Source organism: Lynx rufus, unplaced genomic scaffold (assembly GCF_022079265.1).
Source record: "Lynx rufus isolate CCGP_SWC_20201006 ecotype Redwood Valley unplaced genomic scaffold, mLynRuf1.p SCAF_15, whole genome shotgun sequence".
Lineage (NCBI taxonomy): Eukaryota > Metazoa > Chordata > Mammalia > Carnivora > Felidae > Lynx > Lynx rufus.
Window position 1 is genome coordinate 21,021,966 of NW_025814829.1, and position 20,161 is coordinate 21,042,126.

The following is a 20,161-nucleotide window of genomic DNA, read 5'->3' on the forward strand; positions in this document are numbered from 1 at the left end:
TTTTGTGAGTCAAGATAGGATGCATTTGGGGTAGAAGGAATATCTGTGGCGGGAAAACAAGCTGATAGACGTGAAGGTCCAGACTGGGAGGTGACGGGTTGTGTTCCTTCTTGAGAGGTTTGTCTTCAGTCATCTATTTCCCTTTCCTAGGAATAGCCTTTTTCTTCCAGAAGGCGCATTCTGTGATTTTATAGATTTTCTGTTCTTAGATTCCTGTGGATTAGTCACCTGGTTCAATTAGACAAGTGGCAGGAGTTTCTGGTGGCTAGTTTTTTTTTTTATTAATATATTTTTCTAAGTTTTTATTTATTTGACAGAGAGAGGGAGGAAGGGAAGGGCAGAAGGGAGGGGCAGAGAGAGGGAGAGAGAGAATCCCAAGCAGGCTCTGCACTGTCAGTGCAAAGCCCAATGTGGGGTTCGAACTCTCCAACCGTGAAATCATGAACTGAAACCAAGAGTCGGAGGCTTAACCAACTGAGCCACCCAGGCACCCCCCTGTGTGGCTAGTTTTGAAACAGGCCTTGTGGATGGCCAAGAAGCTGCAGGGAGAGAAGACCCCCAAAACCCTGGGGAGAGAAAAGAGTGAGCATTGAGTGAACAGTGATAGCAAGTGGGGCTGTTGGGGCTCAGTGGGGGGGGGGGGGTTGTGGGCACTGGGAGGGCCTGGGACTCAAGGCCCTGAAGGATGAGTGGAAGTTTGCAGGAAGAGGCTGGTGGGGGGGGGGGGCAGCACACATTCCCTATTTGGAAAGCTTTCTCTCATTCTCAAGTCTGTATATTCCTCATTGGCTATGACAGTTTTTACCCTCTGCTGATGGGTCTTTCTTGATTTCTTAAGAATTCTATGAACCACACAAAGAGGATTCATAGGGTGAAAGGTATCTATGTGCTAATTCCGTTATTTTTACCTCTTGGAAAGACAAATAAGGGGACGGAGGCTGACCTGATCACCTAAGGTGGACTGAACCCCTTAGCCCCTCTCCCCCTGCTTTAAACTTAAAAATATCCTCACGCAGTTTACCGACTAGAGATGTCCGATTTTCAAGTGTAAAACACCCCTAGGAGTGTTGAGCTGGCTCAGCTCTTCTTTGGTGTGAAATGACTTCAATTAGATTCGTGCTGAGCTGCTGCCAGTAACTGTGGGTAAGGGAGGTGTCTGTGAGGCAGGGGGAAGCCTGGAAGAATTCTGAGCAGGGTCAGGAATGGACCCTTGAGTTGACTGCCTCAGTGCTCTGCTTGAGTCGAGATGGTCACAGCCGTTTGGGAACGTTGTAAGCGTTAGTCTTCCTATCTAACAAGGTCTCTTCCGTCTGGGCTGGTCAAGTCTGAGCTCCAGATGAGCTCATGGGCTTTCCAACCAGTGTCCCTAGGAGAAACAAAGGTGCAGAAGAAGGTGAATTGCAGATCAAGTGGCGGAAATATACTTACAAGCCCTCTGTCTCCTTATGCCCCGTAAGACAGGAGAGAACTTTCTATGTGCCTGAGTGTGTATGTCCATACACGATGAAGGCTGAACGGGCAGGTGTGAGGTGCCGTGGGGGCTCACGAGGGCCGAATTCAGTCTGGCTGTGGCCCCTGGAGTCCCTCGGATCCGGCTTTATGTCCTGCCCTCCCATCTGCCTGCCTTCCTCCCAGGCTGTGGAGAACTTCATCTACTCCTGTGCGGGCTGCTGCGTGGCCACGTACGTCTTGGGCATCTGTGACCGGCACAATGACAATATCATGCTGAAGACCACGGGCCACATGTTCCACATAGATTTTGGCCGCTTCCTGGGCCATGCACAGATGTTTGGCAACATCAAGCGGTAAGTGGTCTCCTGAAGCCAGGCTGTGTGCGTAGGGCAGGGAGGTCAGTAGAAATGGTTCAGCACTGAACACAAGCCTGTAACGGAAGGGGCTGTACTTCAGTCCCTGAGCTGAGCGGCTCTGGAGAAGGGAAGCCTGCTACAGAGGTCAAGCCCTTGCAAGGCCTTGCAGATGAAGGTGGGGACCAGCTCTTCTCCCTCCGTGCTGAGGAGCGAGCAAAGGGAAACGGGCCCAAACCACAGCAAAAGGGAACACGATTAGACATCCAGGAAAAAATACTGGTAGCTCACGGACAGGGAATCAATGAAGGATGTCTCTGGGGATCTTTTTTTAAAAACTTCTTTTTCTTTTTTTTAACGTTTATTTATTTTTGAGAGAGAGACAGAGCACAAGCAGGGAAGGGGCAGAGAGAGAGGGAGGCACAGAATCTGAAGCGGGCGCCAGGCTCCGAGCTGTCAGCACAGAGCCCGATGCGGGGCTCGAACTCACGAACCGTGAGGCGAAGTCGGCTGCTCAACCGACTGAACCACCCAGGTGCCCCTCTGGGGATCTTTTAAGATTAAGGTAGGAAGAGAAAAAGGATAAAGTTAGAACCCCGTCTCCCCAGGTTCCCACAAGTGTTGAGGGGAACCATTCTCTGATGTAACCCCACAAGGTGGGCTTCCTCCTCCATGTTGACCTTCTACCTGTATGTTCCCCTTGGCCCAGGGACCGTGCCCCCTTTGTCTTCACCTCGGATATGGCGTATGTCATCAACGGGGGTGACAAGCCTTCCAGCCGCTTCCATGATTTTGTTGACCTTTGCTGCCAAGCCTACAACCTCATTCGCAAGCACACCCACCTCTTCCTCAACCTTCTGGGCCTGGTGAGGAGTTCCATCTCTCTCTGAACCCCTCCCTCTTATCATCTGGCACCTTCTTTAAGACTCCCCTGTCTGGCTTCAGAGGATTTCTGGAGATCTGTTTCTCTGAGGTCTAGATAAAGGCAGGGCCCAGACTACTGGTGACCGTGGTGTCTGGGCAATGTCTGGCTTCCTGTCCCAGCCCCTCCATTCCTGTGGCCTTCTAGCCACTGCCCACGGCATCTGTCTACCGCCTTCTAAGAGGGTTAGGGAGCCTCGCTATAGAAAGTAGCAGGGGAAGAAGCACCAAGAATTCCTGGCTGTTCCAGGTGCCCTCTCTCCAACTTTGCTTTTCTCCTAGATGTTGTCCTGTGGGATCCCCGAGCTCTCAGACCTGGAGGACCTCAAATATGTGTATGATGCTCTGAGGCCTCAGGACACGGAGGCCAATGCTACTACCTACTTCACTAGGTAATACCCTGTGCACAGGACAGCGCTGCCCACCCCGAGTAATTCATGTCCGGGCTGCCTGGAGGAGGATGGGGAGGAGTAGGGCTGGGGAGACAGGAAAGGCTTAGCTCAGATGGCAGAGCTTAGAGTCGACAACACGTGTCGTCCTGACTTTGCCTCTGCCTTTAGGGAGGTTACTTGACTTCTCTGACTCAATTGTTGGTGCTGAGCTTTGTGTGTACAGAGCCATTGCAATCTGTTACTTACGTTCTTGCTAGGTGCTGGTCAAAGACTTTGTTGATGGGGTGACCGTGGGTTTTCCTTCGGGTTCGGCTCTCTGGATCAGAGCCTTTCCGTTTATCAAAACGTGGAGTTCCATGGTTCCATGTTCCCACATTTGACAATGTGTTCTAACAGAGAACCTCTCCTTTTGATCAGAAGTCTCTAGATTGAACGGTGCTTGGTGAGGCTTCACTGTACTGGATGTCTACTATATATAGACCTTTACATGCTGACCCTGTGGTGGAATCCCTCATTCCTTCCTACCTTGGTTTAACCATCCAGAGATGCTCAGGAGGGCAGCGAGGGGAGACAAGCCCCCAGGATTCACATGAAGAAATTGCATATAGATGATCACGTGCCCGTCGAGCACTCTACAAGGATATTACCCAGGGAAAATGATTCTGTCTGAACTGCGTGGGGGTCTCAGGTGTCAGAGGATATTCGCTGAGATAGCTCTGTCCAGCCAGTGGGGACTTGGGTCCATGGTTACATCTTTTCATTCCCATCGTCCTGCACCAACAGGTTGATTGAGTCCAGCCTGGGCAGTGTAGCCACAAAGCTCAATTTCTTCATCCATAATCTGGCTCAGATGAAATTCACAGGCTCAGACGACCGGCTGACCCTTTCCTTTGCCCCCCGAACACACACGCTCAAGAGCTCTGGCCGCATCAGTGATGTTTTCCTCTGCCGCCACGAGAAGATTTTCCACCCCAACAAGGGCTATGTAAGTGTCTTCTCCAATATGACCCTGCCTTGCTCCCCACCGCCCCCAGCATATTGGGATTCTGTCTCTTCACATCCACACGTGGGCACTGGAGTTGTGAGCATCCATGCCAGGAGCCACGCAGTCACAGACCACTTCCCTCTCCCGTGCCCAAGTGGGCTGCTGGAATCAGGGAGCTGAATTGAGTGGTTATTCCCTCTGGGTCAAAGATCCTATGAAACATGTATAGGAAATCTTTGCTTTTCAGATTCCTGCACATGTAATGTCTGTCCTCTTCTTCTTTGGAGGCACTTTTGCTCTTTTCCTTCTGGAAAGTGTATTCCCCCAACACACACGCACACCCTCTTCTGTTCCCTTACCTACTCCCTTCATTGGGTGCACAGGGGTTGGCAGGTACTGTCTAAGACTTGGACCTTTGCAGGTTTATGTGGTGAAGGTGATGCGAGAGAATGCTCACGAGGCCACTTACATCCAACGGACGTTTGAAGAGTTCCAGGAATTACACAATAAGCTGCGGCTGCTCTTTCCTTCTTCCCTCTTGCCCAGGTAGCTGTCCCCTCTCTTCTCTGCACAGGGAGATCCTGGGGAGGGAGACCGGAGCTGCAGAGGGCCGGGGGGGGGGGAGGGGGTAGGGTTGGGGGGTACTGCGGGATCCTGAAAGTACCCTTTCCGAGATCTGTTTGGTTTTCTTGGCCTGGTGATCAGTGTGATGGCAAGTGCCCCCCCTGCTGGCCTGTATCTCCTGACTTTCTCAGCCCAGTCTTTTTTTTTTTTTTTTAATTTTTTTTAAATTTTTTTTTTTTTTTCAACGTTTATTTATTTTTGGGACAGAGAGAGACAGAGCATGAACGGGGGAGGGGCAGAGAGAGAGGGAGACACAGAATCGGAAACAGGCTCCAGGCTCTGAGCCATCAGCCCAGAGCCTGACGCGGGGCTCGAACTCACAGACCGCGAGATCGTGACCTGGCTGAAGTCGGACGCTTAACCGACTGCGCCACCCAGGCGCCCCTTTCTCAGCCCAGTCTTGAAAATAAGCTTGAGCCCACCCGCCAGAAGGAGAGAAAACTGGGTCTAAGAGGACTGACCGAATCTTTGTTTCAAAGTTTCTTCTCTTTTTTTTTTTTTAATGTTTGTTTATTTTTGAGAGAGAGAGAGAGAGACAGAGCGTGAGTGGGGGAGGAACAGAGAGAGGGAGGAACAGGGAGGGAGACCCTGAAGCCAAAGCAGGCTCCAGGTTCTGAACTGTCAGCACAGAGCCCGACGCAGGGCTCAAACTCACCAGCCATGAGATCATGACCTGAGCCGAAGTCAGACACTTGATCGACTGAGTCACCCAGGAGCCTCTCAAAGTTTCTGGTCTTTTAAAGAGTAAAAGATAAATAAGCAAAATTCGGTATATACATACAATAGAATGTTCTGAAATCTTGAAAAGAAGGAAATTCTGGCACATGCTACAACATGGATGAGCCTTGAAGGACCTTGCGCTAAGTGAAATAAGCCAGTCACAAAAAAGACAAATCTTGTGTCATATTTCACTTATATGAGGTCCTACAGTGACCAGATTCCTAGAGACCAAACGTAGCATGGTGGCTACCGGGGCTTGGAGGGAGGAAGCGGAATGGGGAGTTGTTTAATGGGTACAGGGTTTCAGTCATGTGAGATGAGAGTTCTGGAGAGGGGCGCAGAGATGGCTGCACAGCTCCGTGAATGTGCTTCATGCCACTGAACCGTACAGTTAAAAATGGTTAAGATGGGGCGCCTGGGTGGCTCAGTCGGTTAAGCGGCCGACTTCGGTTCACGTCTCACAGCCCGCGAGTTCGAGCTTCGCGTCGAGCTCTGTGCTGACAGCTCAGAGCCTGGAGCCTGTTTCGGATTCTGTGTCTCCCTCCCTCTGACCCTCCCCCGCTCATGCTCTCTCTCTGTCTCAAAAATAAATAAACGTTAAAAAAAAATTTTTTTTTTAAAGTGGTTAAGATGGTAAATTTTACGTTCTGTGTATGTCACCACAATTTTTTAAAATGATTTTTCAAATGAATTTTGGCCCTGATGGGGAAAACTGCGAGCTCCTCCAGAGCCCCCGAGGCACTTCCGGGGAGCCACAAGACGCTGCCCATCAGCGTGGTTTTCTTGCCTGGCATCCCTGGAACTGCGGTGCGAGATGCTGCGGGAAGGAGTGTGTCGCTGGAGCAGACCCCGGGAGCTGCGGGAGGAATGGGGCCGGCTAGTGAGACGTGTGGGTCAGGTCGCTGAAAATGCCAGTGAAAGGTGGCTAAAGCCTGTCGCCTCTTCTCTTTTCCCTTCTTGCCCCTCCGGCGTTCCCACGGCCCACCTGCCTCGCCAGCTTCCCTAGTCGCTTCGTGATTGGCCGCTCGAGGGGAGAGGCGGTGGCCGAGCGGCGGAGGGAGGAGTTAAACCGCTACATCTGGCACTTGACCCACGCAGCCCCCGAGGTGGCCGAGGTGAGTGGGCTCTCTCTTGCGGGCTGTTCGGGGAAGGTCTGGTTTGGTGGGGGGTGGGGGGGGAGGGGAGGGGTATGTAGTGGAAGCAGGGAGGATGCGCGCCCCCTGGCGGTCAAGGACGGGATTTGCGAGGAGGGCGGCGGCCGGCACAGCGAGGGAGGGAGGGGCGTGGCTGCAGCGCCTGGGGTCGTGCCGGTAAACGCTTTGAACGTGTGCTGTCTGGGGCAGGTATCAGAGGCGGTCTTGGAGTGCTAGGAGTATTCAGAACCTCGGGAAGGAAAGGAGATTTTTGAGCAGGTTGAGGGTGTATTTACCTAGATTTTTTTTTAAACAAATGATATTGTAATTTGGTATTATAATGGGCATAAAAACCAATGTAGGCATCAGGAGCCCCATCCCCCGACCCATCATCTAACCCCATTTCTGTGTTTCCTTCCTATTTGTCTATAGGCAAATGTGACTCTTACTGCTTTAGCTCCAATATCACTAGATAATATTTTTCTCACTTGGTGTTTATAATAAGCAGCACTTTGAATATCTGTACGAAATTATACTTTGACTTGCAATGCCAAAATCTCCTTAACCATTTGCTTCTTGAGAGAGAGATTATGCCCCCCCCTTTTTTCACTATTAACGCTAGAGTAGGTATTTTCACATATTTTAGTTTTTGTTTTCCCTAACAGACTTAGGAACCATTCTTGAGAGTAGGATTCATGGGCTCTGTCCAGAGTTGGCTCAAATATTTCTCTGCTTGAAAGGTGTATGTGCGTCCATAGGGGAGGGGGCGGCACAAAAGAACAGACTGCTTTTGACCTGATGTGACTTAGGTTTTTTTTTTTTTCCTTTTTGAAGAACTTTTGTTATGAGAACTTTCAAACATCTAGAGAAGCAGAGAAACAGTATAATGAGTGCCTATATCTGCATCACCCAAACAGTTAATGTTTTGCCATATTTGCTTCATCTCTTTTTGTATGAAGTATTTTAAACTAAATCCCAGACATCATGACATTCTATCCCTAAATACTATGTATTTTTATATAACTATAGAAATCATACCATCTAATATATAGTCCATATTGAAAATCTCCCTGTCATCCCCCAAATTCTTTTTACTGAATTGGTTGGTTTGAGCCATGGCTGGTTGGCCATGAGATCCTGGCTGGTTGGTTTGAGCCATGATCCAAATAAGAAGTGCATAAGATATTTGGTGGTTCCGTTTTATCAAGTCTTTTTAAATCTGGAATAGTCCCTTGCCTTTTTTTATGGGTCCGTTGCCTTCTTGAAGAGTGACTCTGTGTCTGATATCATTTCAGTGTGATTTGGTATACACCTTTTTCCACCCCCTGCCCCGAGATGACAAGGCTACGGGCACCAGCCCAGCTCCTAAGTCCTCAGGTACGCTGCCTTCTCTGTGACGCTCCTGCCAACCTCTCTGAACCATTCCCAAAGGTCGTCTCTCCTGCCCCCCTCCCTCCCCAGTTCTCTTCCCTTGACCTGCCTCTGTCTCTTCGCCTACTGGCTGGAGAATCTGGTTTCCCGCTCAGGCTGTGGGGCCCCCGGCTCCTCGTGCAGGTTTCCCAGCGACTGGATACCCGCCTGCTCATTACACCACACAAACTGGATAGAACATCTCAACCCGATTCTGAATCATGTTCACAGACATCACTTGACAGTTCCCCCATCTGATATCAAGAACCTGACAGGGAGATCCTGGGGGATGGGTGGGGGGGAAGGGGTAGAGGACAACGGAAACAACTGCCTGGCACCAGCTGGGGACGAGACTTCCTTCGTGACCTTTCTTGGTTTCTTTGTCCCTCCAGACGGCTCATGGGCCCGGCCCGTTGGGAAGGTGGGAGGGGAGGTGAAGTTGTCCATCTCCTACAAAAACAATAAACTCTTCATCATGGTGATGCATATTCGGGGTTTGGTAAGTACACACACACAGCCTTCACGTGGTTCTGTATCTTTCTTCCGGTAGTTTTCTGACTGGTCAGAAGTTTTCTCCCTTCCTCTCATGAGAGTAACCACAGAAGTTACTGAGTACCCCCAGTGGCCCTGCAACCAGGCCAGGCCTGAGATATGACTAAGTGGGCAAGCACCGTCAGATACAGGTTCTTCCTACCTGCGGTCTTTGGCAAGTTATCTAAGTGTCCCGACCCTCATTGAAATGAAGATGTTAGTATCTACCTCGTAGAGTTATGGAGGGTTTCAATGAAATAGCGCATACAGAGCACTTAACAGAATGCCTGGTATTACTGTTGTGGCAATTATGATGATTATTATGAGGAAGAGGCCCAAAGGGCTTATTACCTGGTTGTAGAGATAAGGCACCCACATGATGTCCTTCGAGCATAAGGCAGTATATAATCACAAAATTGTTGGTAGGAAGGGGAAGGGAACTTGCATTCAATACCTGCCATGTGCTGGACTTTTGTGGGTTGGGGCACTGGTGTGTGGCAGGGGCGTGAACTTTGGAATCAGAGCAACCTGGGTTTCACTCTGACAACTTCATTCATTCATTCATCATTCATTCATTCATTCATTCAATAAATGTTCATCAGGTGCCTCCTCTGTGCCGGGCACGGATTTATTAGCTCTAGATCTAAGGGTAAACAAAACACAATCCCTGCCTTCAGGGAGCTTACATTCTAGTAGGAAGAGACAGACAGACAAACAGACGAGTGAAATATATGGCAGGTCAGATAGTGGTAAGTGCTCTGGAGAGGAATAAAGCAGAGAACAAATACTGGGGTGGAGTGAAGTAGTGACAATTTTATAAAGAGTGGTCAGGGGAGCCTTCATTGATGACAAGGTGTTCAAGCAAAGACGGAACAAGGTGAGGACCGTTCCAGGTAGAGGGAGCAGTTAAATCCCAAAGCCCTGAGTCAGGAACCTGCCTGGGGTGTGCTGGGAACTGCAAGGGGTCATTGTGGCTGAAGGCTGCAGAGCAAAGGGGAGAATGAATAGTAGATGTTGGGGTTGGAAAGGGCACAGCACTCCAGAACCTGAGTCCCACAGTCAGGACTGTGGCTTTTACCCAGAATGAAATGGGAACCATTGGAGGGTTTTGAGCAGAGGCACGACAAGATCTAATTAAAAAGGATCAGGCTGGATGAATCACTAATTGGCTGGCCTTCAGCAAGCAACTTAATATCTCTCTGACTCATTTTGCACCTCTTGGGCGTTACTTGGATCAAATGACAAAATAGACAAAGACATTGGGCAAGGCAGGAAGATATCTGGGGACACGATGGCTCAGTCGAAACAGACCAAGTTATGGCATGCCCCGAGCATTTGTATGAAAAGTATAGACTGGGTGTAATGGGCAATCGGATTGATGTTTTGGTAGGACACGTAACATTGTCATGGTAGATATTTCTATCAGAAGGGAGTGAGCTGGAAAGCAGACAAATTATGGTGCCTTGTAAGAAGCCAGGTGTGAGGGAGAAGAGTCTGGATCAGGTTGTGATCACAGGAATGGTGATAGGGACACAGACGTATGAATCTTCTTTTTGTAACATTTGTAAAATTTGCACTCCCTTCGTAGCAACTGCTGCAGGATGGAAATGACCCAGACCCCTACGTGAAGATTTACCTCCTTCCTGACCCTCAGAAAACCACTAAGAAGAAAACCAAAGTGGCCCGGAAAACCTGCAACCCCACCTACAATGAGATGGTGTGTGGAGGAGGGGCTGGGGTGGGTTGGCAAACTGTACCTGTTTGTGTAAATAAAGTTGTGTTGGAATGTGGCCCCACCTATCACGGAAGTGTCGTCTGTGGCTGCTTTCTTGCTGCAACAGCAGGATTGCGTGCTTGTGACATAGACCAGACTGTTTGTACTCCTGTCTGGCTCCTCACATAAACAAGTTTGCTGACCCTTCGGTCAGGGAGTCCACAGCTGGGGTATGGCCTTGGCCCTGTCCCGTGGGGAGGAGGAGCCTGCTGGTCCTTTGCTGATAATGAGCCGTGGCCCCAATAAAAAGCCCTCACCTGTGGGGTGCCTGGGTGACTCCCTTGGTTGAGTATCCAGCTCTTGGTTTTGGCTCAGATCATGATCCCAGGATTGTAGGATAGAGCACTGCATTGGGCTCTTCACTGAGCATGGGGCCTGCTTGAGGTATTCTCTCTCTTTCTCTCTCTCTCCCTCCCCCTCCTTCTCTCTCCTTCCCCCTCCCTCCCTCCCTCTCCTGCCCTCTCCCTCCCTCTCCCTCTACCCCTCTCTCCTGCTCATGCTCTCTCTGTCTAAAATGAAGAAACGGGGAAAAAAGGAAACTTGTTTTTAAAGTTTATTTTGAGAGAGACAAAGCGCCAGTGGGGGAGCGGCAGAGAGAGAGAGGGGACAGAGGATCTGAAGCCGGCTCTGTGCTGCCAGCAGCGAGCCCAATGCAGGCTCGAACTCACAAACCATGAGATCATGACCTGAGCTGAAGTCAGACGCTCAACCAACTGAGCCACGCAAGTGCCCCAAGGAAAAAAGGAAACTTAAAAAAAAAAAAAAAAGTCCTCACCTTCCTCAACTCTAAGCAAAGAACAAAGTTCTTTATTTATTTACTTATTTATTCATTTGCTTTTAGATATTTAAGTAATCTCTACACCCAACGTGGGGCTTGAACTTACAACCCCCAGACCAAGAGTCGCTTGCTCTTCCGACTGAGCCAGCCAGGTTGCCCCAAAGAGCAGAGTTCTGTAAAGCTCTTCTTGGGTTCCAAGTACCTTCTCTAATCCCGTGGACTCGGGCTGGGGAGAGAAGTCGTCTTAGCCCCCGCCAGATTGAACCTCCACAGACTTAAGCATCTCCCTCTTCTGTGTCCCCCCATCTTTCCCATCTCTGTTCGCAGCTGGTGTATGACGGGATCCCCAAGGGAGACCTACAGCAGCGGGAGCTGCAGCTGAGTGTGCTGAGCGAGCAAGGATTCTGGGAGAACGTTCTCCTCGGGGAGGTGCACATCCGCCTTCGAGAGCTGGACCTGGCCCAGGAGAAGACTGGCTGGTTCGCACTGGGATCTCGAAGTCATGAGACCTTGTGAGCCCAGCAGAGCCCGCCCCATCCCCCCCACCAACCCCCGCCCAGGACCCCAGGCGGCTGGGGGTGCCGGGGGAGACGACTCTCCCCTGCTCCATGTGCCCTTTCCTTGTGAAGGGGCAGAGCCCTTGGCGGGCCTCCCCTCTGTCCGGGTGGCTCGGGCCCCTGTGACGGGAGGCGGGCAGAGTAAGATGCTGTCTGCTGTCCCCTCCTCTGCCCGGCGGCATTTGGGTTGGCTGTGCTGAGCGGCTGTGAGGCTGCCGCGAAGTTTTAAGGTTACCTTGTGTCAAGGGAGCAACGCCTGGTTGGGGGTGAGTGGGGCGGGCTGAATGAAGTAGCGTTTTGAGGGAGGGTGGGTGGATATCTTTATTTTTATTTTTAAAAAATGAAATAGTAATGTTGTCCTGACTGGACAGGAAGCCTCGTGAGAAGGGACTTGCATATGCCTCGGAAGGCGAAAGAGGAAGACGTCGGACTTTTTGTACGATTAAGGTTCTTATTGGACTTTCCCCTAGGATTTTGTTTGTTCGCTTGTTTGTTTCTCATCTGTGTTTTTCTATCCATGGGAATTATTTGGGGAGGGGCCCAGTGGGTCCTGGGTGAGAGCCCTCCCTCTCTAAGGGCAGGCCGGGGAGGGGCGGGGAGGGTCTGGTGTGCTGGACTGAGGCCTGCTGTGGGCCTTTCTGATTGTGCCTCCAAAGGAGAGTGGTGTGATACCTACGGGTGTAAGGGAGGGCCTTCCGAACGGGGCCCTGCCGAGGACCTGTGTTCAGGGACCTGGCCTCTTTCAGGGGGAGTTTTTCCTTCCGTCTTCCCCGACTTTGCCAGGACGTGCTCCGAATACAGTCTTCTACCCCTCCATTCTCACGACCCCTCTGGGGACCATCTGGTCCCTGAGGGTATGCTGGGGGTGCTTCTCCACACGTCTCTCTCCCTTCCTTTTTCCCTGGTGGGATAAAGTGCTGTGTCAGCCCTCAGATTTGGTCCCCCCATCCCACCCCGCCCAAGGACATCCTGGCCCTGGGAAGGAGATGCTAGGCCGCAGATGCCAGTGTGGCCCCATCACCCGCTACACCCCCCCTTTTTTGTGTGCTGCTTTTCCCAAACTCCACTTCTGTCACATTTTTTTTTTTTAAATAAGAATTTCCCTCATTTTTTGGGGCCATAAATTTATTTAGTCTGGAGCCAAAGGGATGCCCTAAGCGGAGGAAAAGGGGCGTGGGGTGGGGGACTCCAGTGATGTTCTTTGGTGGCGAGAAGGCTGGATCGGAGGGGGGGCGGTGATTGATCCCCGGGAGCTGAGCTAGGAGCGAGAGACTGGGTCTCTTGTCTCTTACACTTTTTATTCCCTACCTGGTGGATTTCGGATTCACTCTTGTGCTTTACTCCAAAGGGTTGTATCCTTTGGGGGAAAAAAAAAGGGGGAGAGACTTTGAATTTGATATATTTAAACCGGAATTGGCTGGATGTACCCCAGGGTTGGGGCATGGAGGGAATCGAGGAGACTCTGAACTATCCCTCCCCAGCTTCCTTCTCAGCTCCAAGGATCAGAAATTCCCCCGTTTGCTGACTCATTCCATAACCAGAGAAAGAAGCTCCGTTCACTGAAGCCACAGGGTAGCAAGGAAATGTAAACTTTTCTTTTAGGTTAAAAATGTCAAGGATAAGGTGGCCACTGTGGGGGAGGGGCTGGGGGAAGTGGGGAACAGGGGCAGAACTCCTACAGGTGAATGGACCATAGATGCGTTACTGGCTTTTGGCCTGTAGCTCATTTTATTTTGACCCACTCTGCCCCTGATTGAAAGAGGTCTGTGTACTGTATCCACTTCCCTTGTATCTGCTACTTTCTCTGGAACTGTATTTTCTAATAAATGACATTTGAGAAAAACAAAACCATCCTTTTCAAAATTGGTCGATGCTCACATGAAGACACCTGGTGTACAAGATGAAAATAATAACAGTAGTAGTCTTACGATTGGAAGATATGCATTGGTGCACTGCCCTGGGCATTCGACACTTGTCAGTGAAATCTTAGCCTCAGAACAGCTTGATCAGGTGAGTAGAATCCCCATTTTATAGGTGAAGAAATGGAAGCTCAGAGAGATTAAGTAATCTGTCTTAAACTCACAGCCAATCAGCCTTGGATCTCGAATTGGAATCTAGGATTGGCTCCAAACCTTGTGCAAACTCCTAGGTAATGTTTAATACAGCCCTTTAAGTTGGCGTAACATTTGTTCGTTTTCAGCGTGTTTTACTATAAACGATGTCCTTTTTCGTCACGCTACCGTCAAAAGTAGATCTGGTTCGTTCATTAATTCTATCAACAAACATGTACCATGCTTTCCAGTGCTACAAAGTGACATGCCTCCATCCACAAAGAATATAGCTCCTGGGGTTGTGCGTTGGGCCCTGTGCCACATACCGGGCTGAGGGTTACAAAGACAAATTCAAACACTCTCTGCATTTAAGAAGTTGACCACCTAGGGGCACCTGGGTGGCTCAGTCGGTTGAGCATCTGACTCTTGATTTGAGCTCAGGTCATGATCTCGAGATTCATGGGATCGAGCCCCACATCAGGCTCCCAGCTGACAGCACGGAGCCTGCTTGGGCTTCTCTGTCCTCCTCTCTCTCTGCCCCCCCACTCCAATACATAAATAAACTTTACAAAGTTTACTGCTGGCACACCTGGGTGGCTCAGTCTGTTAAGCATCCGACTTTGGCTCAGGTCATGATCTCGCGGTTTGTTGAGTTCGACCCCCATGTTGGGCTCTGTGCTAACGGCTCAGAGCCTAGAGCCTGCCTCGGATTGTGTATCTCCTCTCTCTGCCCCTCCCATGCTCATGCTCTGTCTCTCTCTCTCTCTCTCTCTCTCTCTCAACAATAAATAAACATTAACAAAATGTTTTTAAAAGTTTACTGCCTAATGATATTTAACCAGCCCCATTTTCTAAAAGAGGAAACTGAGCCTCTGAGATGCCTTACAACTGTTAAAGTCATTAGAGCAGAGCCATAGCTCAGAACCCACCAAATGCAAGAAGGAGGTGGTGTGAACCTTGTACCAGCATTTCACCCAGAAGTTTTCAAAACTCTCCAGTGGGGTGTCATATTTCACACCAGGAAATTTTGTGAGGCTTCCCAGGGACTTTCAGTAGTAAACAGGGGGAAGTGTTACCCATCTGCGGTGTTTCTAAGTGGTTTTGAGATGTCACTGCCGTTCTGGATAAATCCCAGGGGACCTTTTAAAAGTTAAACTTGAATCTGGCAAGAGTCTTAGTTGAGGAAATTTCTTGGCCAAATGGGGCAGAAATCTGAACCACCCTGAGGGCGTGGGGGTGAGAGCTGGGAGTACAGTAAGAGGGCTTGCTCAGGGAGAAGAGAAACAAGAGAAGCCCAGGAGGCTGGGTTCTCTGAGTTCAGAGAGAGGTGGCAGAAATGAAGTAACCTGACTGGCTGGGATGTGGGGGCAACGATTAGATTGGACTTGAAAGGTCAAAAATGAGGCAGCATTTTTTTTTTTTTAACATTCATTTTTGAAAGGCAGAGACAGAGCACGACTGGGGGAGGGGCAGAGAGAGAGGGACACACAGAAACAGAAGCAGGCTTCAGGCTCCGAGGCATCAATCAGCACAGAGCATGATGCGGGTCTCAAACTCACAGACCGCGAGATCATGACCTGAGCCAAAGTCGGCCACTTAACTGACCAAGCCACCCAGGCGCCCCTAAAAAGGAGGCAGCATTTTTAAGTCGGGAGGGAATTTTGGTGGCTGGGACGTCTGTGCAACAAACAGACTGAGGTGTCTGTTCAACAAACCACGCTCATGGCCTTCTCTGGGTCAGGCAGGGCAACCAGGCAGTGTGGCTACTAAAATGACAAAGATGTAGATCCAGCTAGGGAGGCAGACCCGGGAACAAAAAGCGACAGTGCAGCGGCTCAGGGCCAGACGAGGGCAGGAAAAGGGAGGGAGCAGGCAGGCAGAGAAGGCCTCACAGGGAGAAACTGAGCGTTAAAGTCGATCAGAACTCCGGATTTTATTCTTAGTGTGATGGGGCTGCCATCACACTAAGCTTTTGAGGAAGGGACTGCAGTGCTCCAATTTACATTTTAAAAAGGTCATTCTGGCTGCTGTTTGAAGCAGGACTGGATGACTAGATGCGGCAGAGAAGGTCCCTGCAGAGAAGGTCTCTGCGGGAGTCTAGGAGGGAGGTGATAGTGTGGGGATGGTGAGAAGAGTCAATTTCGGATAGAGAGTTGGTGAATTTCAAAGTAGTGCTGACAGGATTTGCTGATGGATTAGATGTGGAGTTAAGAGGAAGTGAGGGTGACTCCTGAATTTAGGGCCTTGGCAGCTGGGTGAGGAGGACTGGGGGCATTACAGATCATGGGGAAGATGGGCCTGGGGGAGATAAATTAAGAGTTTTATTTTGGGGGAGCGCCTGGGTGGCTCAGTCAGGTAAGTGTCTGACTCTTGGTTTCAGCTCAGGGCATAATCTCATGGTTCCTGAGATCAAGGCCCGAGACATGCTCTGCACTGTGAGTGCAGAGCCTGCTTGGGATTCTCTCTCCCTCTCTCTCTGCCCTTCCCCACCCCCTCAAAATAAATGAACATTTAAAAAAAAAAAAAAGACTTTTGTTTTGGATGCGTGGCTGGCTCAATCGGTAGAGCATGTTGATCTCAGGGTCATGAGTTCGAGCCCCATGTTGGGCATGGAGCCTACTTAATAAATAAAATCATTTTTTAAAAAAAGTTTTGTTTTGATCATGATAAAGTTGAGATGTGCGGACATCCACGTGGTGAGGCAGGAGAGTGGAATCTGAAGCTCATGGGTGAGGTCAGTCTAGAGTTAGGTAAGGATGTCATCAGCATAGGTTGAGATCACCTAGATTAGAGAGGCTAGAAAAAAAAGATATGGGTGGACTGAGCTCTGATACAGGCCAACATTCAGAGGAGCCACTGGAACTGTAGGGAAACCAGGGGAGTGGCATCATGGGGGCACAAAGAAAAGTTCCGTCGGTACCCCAGGGCTGCTGTAACAATGCGCCACCGACTGGTGGCTCAAACAACAAATGAATTTGCTCACAGGTCTAGAGGCTAGAAGGCCAAGATCCAGGGGTTGGCAGAGTTGGTGCCTTCTGCGGGTTGAGAGGGAGAATTTATTCCATGCCTCTTCTAGCTTCTCATAGATTGCCGGAAGTCGTTCACATTCCTTGATTTGTTGGGGCATCACCCCAATCTCTGCCTTCGTGTTCACATGGTGTTCACAAGTACATGTGTTTCATGCATGTGTGTCTGTGTCCAAAATTAGCCTTTGTATAAGGACACAATCAGATTAGATTAGACCCTCCCAATGACCTCATCTTAACTTGCAAAGGCCCTATTTCCAAACAAGGTCTCATTCACAAGTACTGTGGGATGAGGACCTTCAATATCTTTTAGGGGGACACAGTTCAACCCACAGTAGTCAGAGGCTTGGACTTGGCAAATGTTCCTGGCAACCTTGATAAAGGCTGTTTGAGTGGTGGGGACAAAGGCCACATTGGAGGAGGTGGAAGAGAGAAGAGGTCGTGACAAAGTAGAGACCATGACAGTAGGTGACGCTCGAGAAACTTTGCTGTAGTGCTGCAGAAACTTGGAGGGCACGAATCTGAGAGAGTTTTGTTTATTTTTAAGATGGGTGATACTAACTGCATGTGAGTGTTCTAGAAGCTTGAGAGAGACAATTATAGGTTACAAGAAAGAGGGGCTAAGGAAGGCTGGAATTCCTTCCGTAGACACAAAGGGACAGGATCCAGGAGGCTTCTTTTCTTTTTCTTTTTTTTTCTTTTTGAGATAGAGGGAATCTTTTTTTTTTTAATTATTTTTTAGAGTTTACTTATTTTTGATGGAGAGAGAGAGGGCAAGGGAGGGCAGAGAGAGAGGGAGACACAGAATCCGAAGCAGGCTCGAGGCTCTGAGCTGTCAGCACAGAGCCAGACGCGGGGCTCGAACTCATGGAGTGTGAGATCATGACCTGAGCCGAAGTCAGACACTTAACCAACTGAGCCACCCAGGCGCCCCCAGGAGGCTTCTTTTCTTATTACGGGATTGAAGGCGGAGTATGTGGGTCCAAATGCTGGAAGATGGGTGGATTTAGTGGTGGAAAAATGAGGTTGTTTATGTCCAATTGTGTCTGGTTTCTCAATGAAGTATGAGGTGTGACCATAAGCTGAGGATGTGTATTTAAGGGAATGCTGGAAATTGGAAGAAATTGTGAAACAGTCTCAGAGTGTGGGAGACACAAAGCGGGAACTATGAACTGTCGTAGGAATGCCCGGCACTGATGAAATTTGTGGTCACAAATACGAAGCAAGTCAGTCGGCACTGCTGAGTGCTTTTCCTCGGCCATGATTAGCTGAGTGCGTAGACTAAGAACAAGTGGGTAGTTGAGTTCAACTAGGGTTGGGATTTGGCCAGCGAAGAGCAAGAGAATGAAGCGTCTTTGCAGTGGGTTAGCTTTTGATACTGGATCGTGGAATTCACGCTGGGTAAGGAGGGAAGTGAAGGAGGGCGAGAAATCACAACAGAAGTGGAAACGGCAGTGGTGTGGAGGTTTCCAGGGGGTGATAAGTCGCTGACTAGGGATACGGGGCAGTGAGTTGGAAAGATGGCAGGTGGTGACCACGTGAAGTGTGGGACACTTAGAAGTGAGATTTTGGAGGTGGTGCTGGCAGACAAATGAAGTCAAAAGCTGCATACCCTCTGCCTCAGGCCCGCAAAATCTTTTAAAATAAACATGATCAACTGAGGTTTAAACCTTACCTTCTGCCAAAGTGCCAGTCAGCTTGCCAGTCCAAGGACTTCTTGTCCTCACCAGCACGCCTACAGCTATGGCAACACTTTGTTATCTCGGTGTCCAGAGCTACCCTCCCTCCACCCTCTGGTTGATAGCAGGCTCGAGGAAGCTGGCTTACACTTTATTTTCCTGTTGGGACTGACAGGGCTAAGTCACAAATTCTTACAGGTTTTGATACTTTATGACTGTGGTTTTTTTCCCCTTTAGAACAACTTCCAAGGTAAGGAGAATCAAATTATATATTCAAGGACGAGATGGGGAAGGGGAGGCTCATTCAAGAAAGCTTTAAGGGGCGCCTGGGTGGCTCAGTCGGTCAAGCCTCAGACTTTGGCTCAGGTCATGATCTCATGGTTTGTGGGTTCGAGTCCCGCATCTCACTCTGCGCTGATAGTGCAGAATCTGCTGGGATTCTCTCTCTCCCTCTCTCTCTGCCCCTCCCCCACTTGTGCTTTCTGTCTCTCTCTCTCAAAATAAATAAATAAACTTAGAAAAACTAAGTGAAAAAGGGGTGCCTGGGTGGCTCGGTGAGTGAAACCTCCGACTTCGGCTCAAGTCATGATCTCACCACTTGCGAGTTCGAGCCCCGCGTTGGGCTCTGTGCTGACAGCTCAGAGCCTGGAGCCTGCTTGGGATTCTGTGTCTCCCTCTCTTTCTAACCCTCCCCCACTTCCACTCTGTCTCTCTTGCTCTCAAAAAATAAACAAACACTAAAAAAATAGAAAAAAGAAAAAGCTTTAAGAAAACTTTTGGGGGGACATGTGGTGTTAGCCACAAAGTCAACAGTGGAAAACAAAAGGCTTAGCCATAAGGAAGATGCTGTTATTTTAAAAGTTTTTTAAGTTCATTTCTTTATTTTGAGAAAAAGAGAGAGAGAGAGGGAAAACACCAGCGGGGGAAAGACAGAGAAGGAGAGAGGGAGAGAGAGAATCCCAAGCAGACTCTACGCTGTCAGCACAGACCCCGATGTGGGGCTCGAACCTCCAAACTGTGAGATCATGACCCAAGCCAAAGTCAAGAGTCAGACTTTCTTTTTTTTATTAATTAATTAAAAAAAATTTACATCCAAGGTCATTAGCATATGGTACAACAATGATTTCAGCAGTAGATTCCAGTGATTCATCCCCTACGTATAACACCCAGTGCTCATCCCAACAAGTGTCCTCCTTCATGCCCCTTGCCCCTTTAGCCCCTCCCCTCACCCACAACCCCTCCAGCAGCCCTCAGTTTGTTCTCCATATTCAAGAATCTCTTATGTTTTGTCCCCTCCCTGTTTTTTGTATTATTTTCGCTTCCCTTCCCTTAGGGTCATCTGTTTTGTGTCTTAAATTCCTCATATGAGTGAAGTCACATGATACTGGTCTTTCTCTGACTCAAGAGTCGGATGTTTAACTGACTGAGCCACCCAGGCACCCCTGATGCTTTGGTTTTAGAGTATTAATACTTTTCCATTCATGCAGCAACATCTAGGTCAGTCATTCCCTAACTTTTTGGGCTCAGGATCCCTTTTATGCTCTTATAAATTATTGAAGACCCCAAGGAACTTTTGTTTATGTGTGTTATATAGTTATCAATAGTTACCATTCAAGAAGTCAGAACTGAGGAATTTTTAAATATTCATTAAAAATAATAAACCTACTACATGTCAACGTAACACTTTTAATGAAAAATTATTTTTCAAAGCAAAATGTAGCAAGAAGAGGGATATTGTTTTACTTTTTTTTCCCCAAATGTTGTTAATATCTGGC

The 20,161-nt window shown here is 49.1% G+C and overlaps 1 protein-coding gene across 3 annotated transcripts in view; it reads left to right on the plus strand.

Moving 5' to 3' along the window:
- PIK3C2B (phosphatidylinositol-4-phosphate 3-kinase catalytic subunit type 2 beta) overlaps window positions 1-13,478 on the plus strand; it is a 66,010-nt gene extending 52,532 nt beyond the window's left edge. For all 3 annotated transcript variants that reach the window (XM_047076636.1, XM_047076637.1, XM_047076638.1), the window contains 10 exons: window positions 1,636-1,805; window positions 2,515-2,671; window positions 3,009-3,118; window positions 3,902-4,103; window positions 4,525-4,649; window positions 6,445-6,562; window positions 7,876-7,957; window positions 8,383-8,489; window positions 10,110-10,238; window positions 11,401-13,478. In XM_047076636.1, coding sequence (XP_046932592.1) covers window positions 1,636-1,805; window positions 2,515-2,671; window positions 3,009-3,118; window positions 3,902-4,103; window positions 4,525-4,649; window positions 6,445-6,562; window positions 7,876-7,957; window positions 8,383-8,489; window positions 10,110-10,238; window positions 11,401-11,589 — 1,389 coding nt within the window. In that variant the 3' untranslated portion in view covers window positions 11,590-13,478. The remainder of the gene's footprint in view (window positions 1-1,635; window positions 1,806-2,514; window positions 2,672-3,008; window positions 3,119-3,901; window positions 4,104-4,524; window positions 4,650-6,444; window positions 6,563-7,875; window positions 7,958-8,382; window positions 8,490-10,109; window positions 10,239-11,400) is intronic.
- The last annotated feature ends 6,683 nt before the right edge of the window (window positions 13,479-20,161 follow it).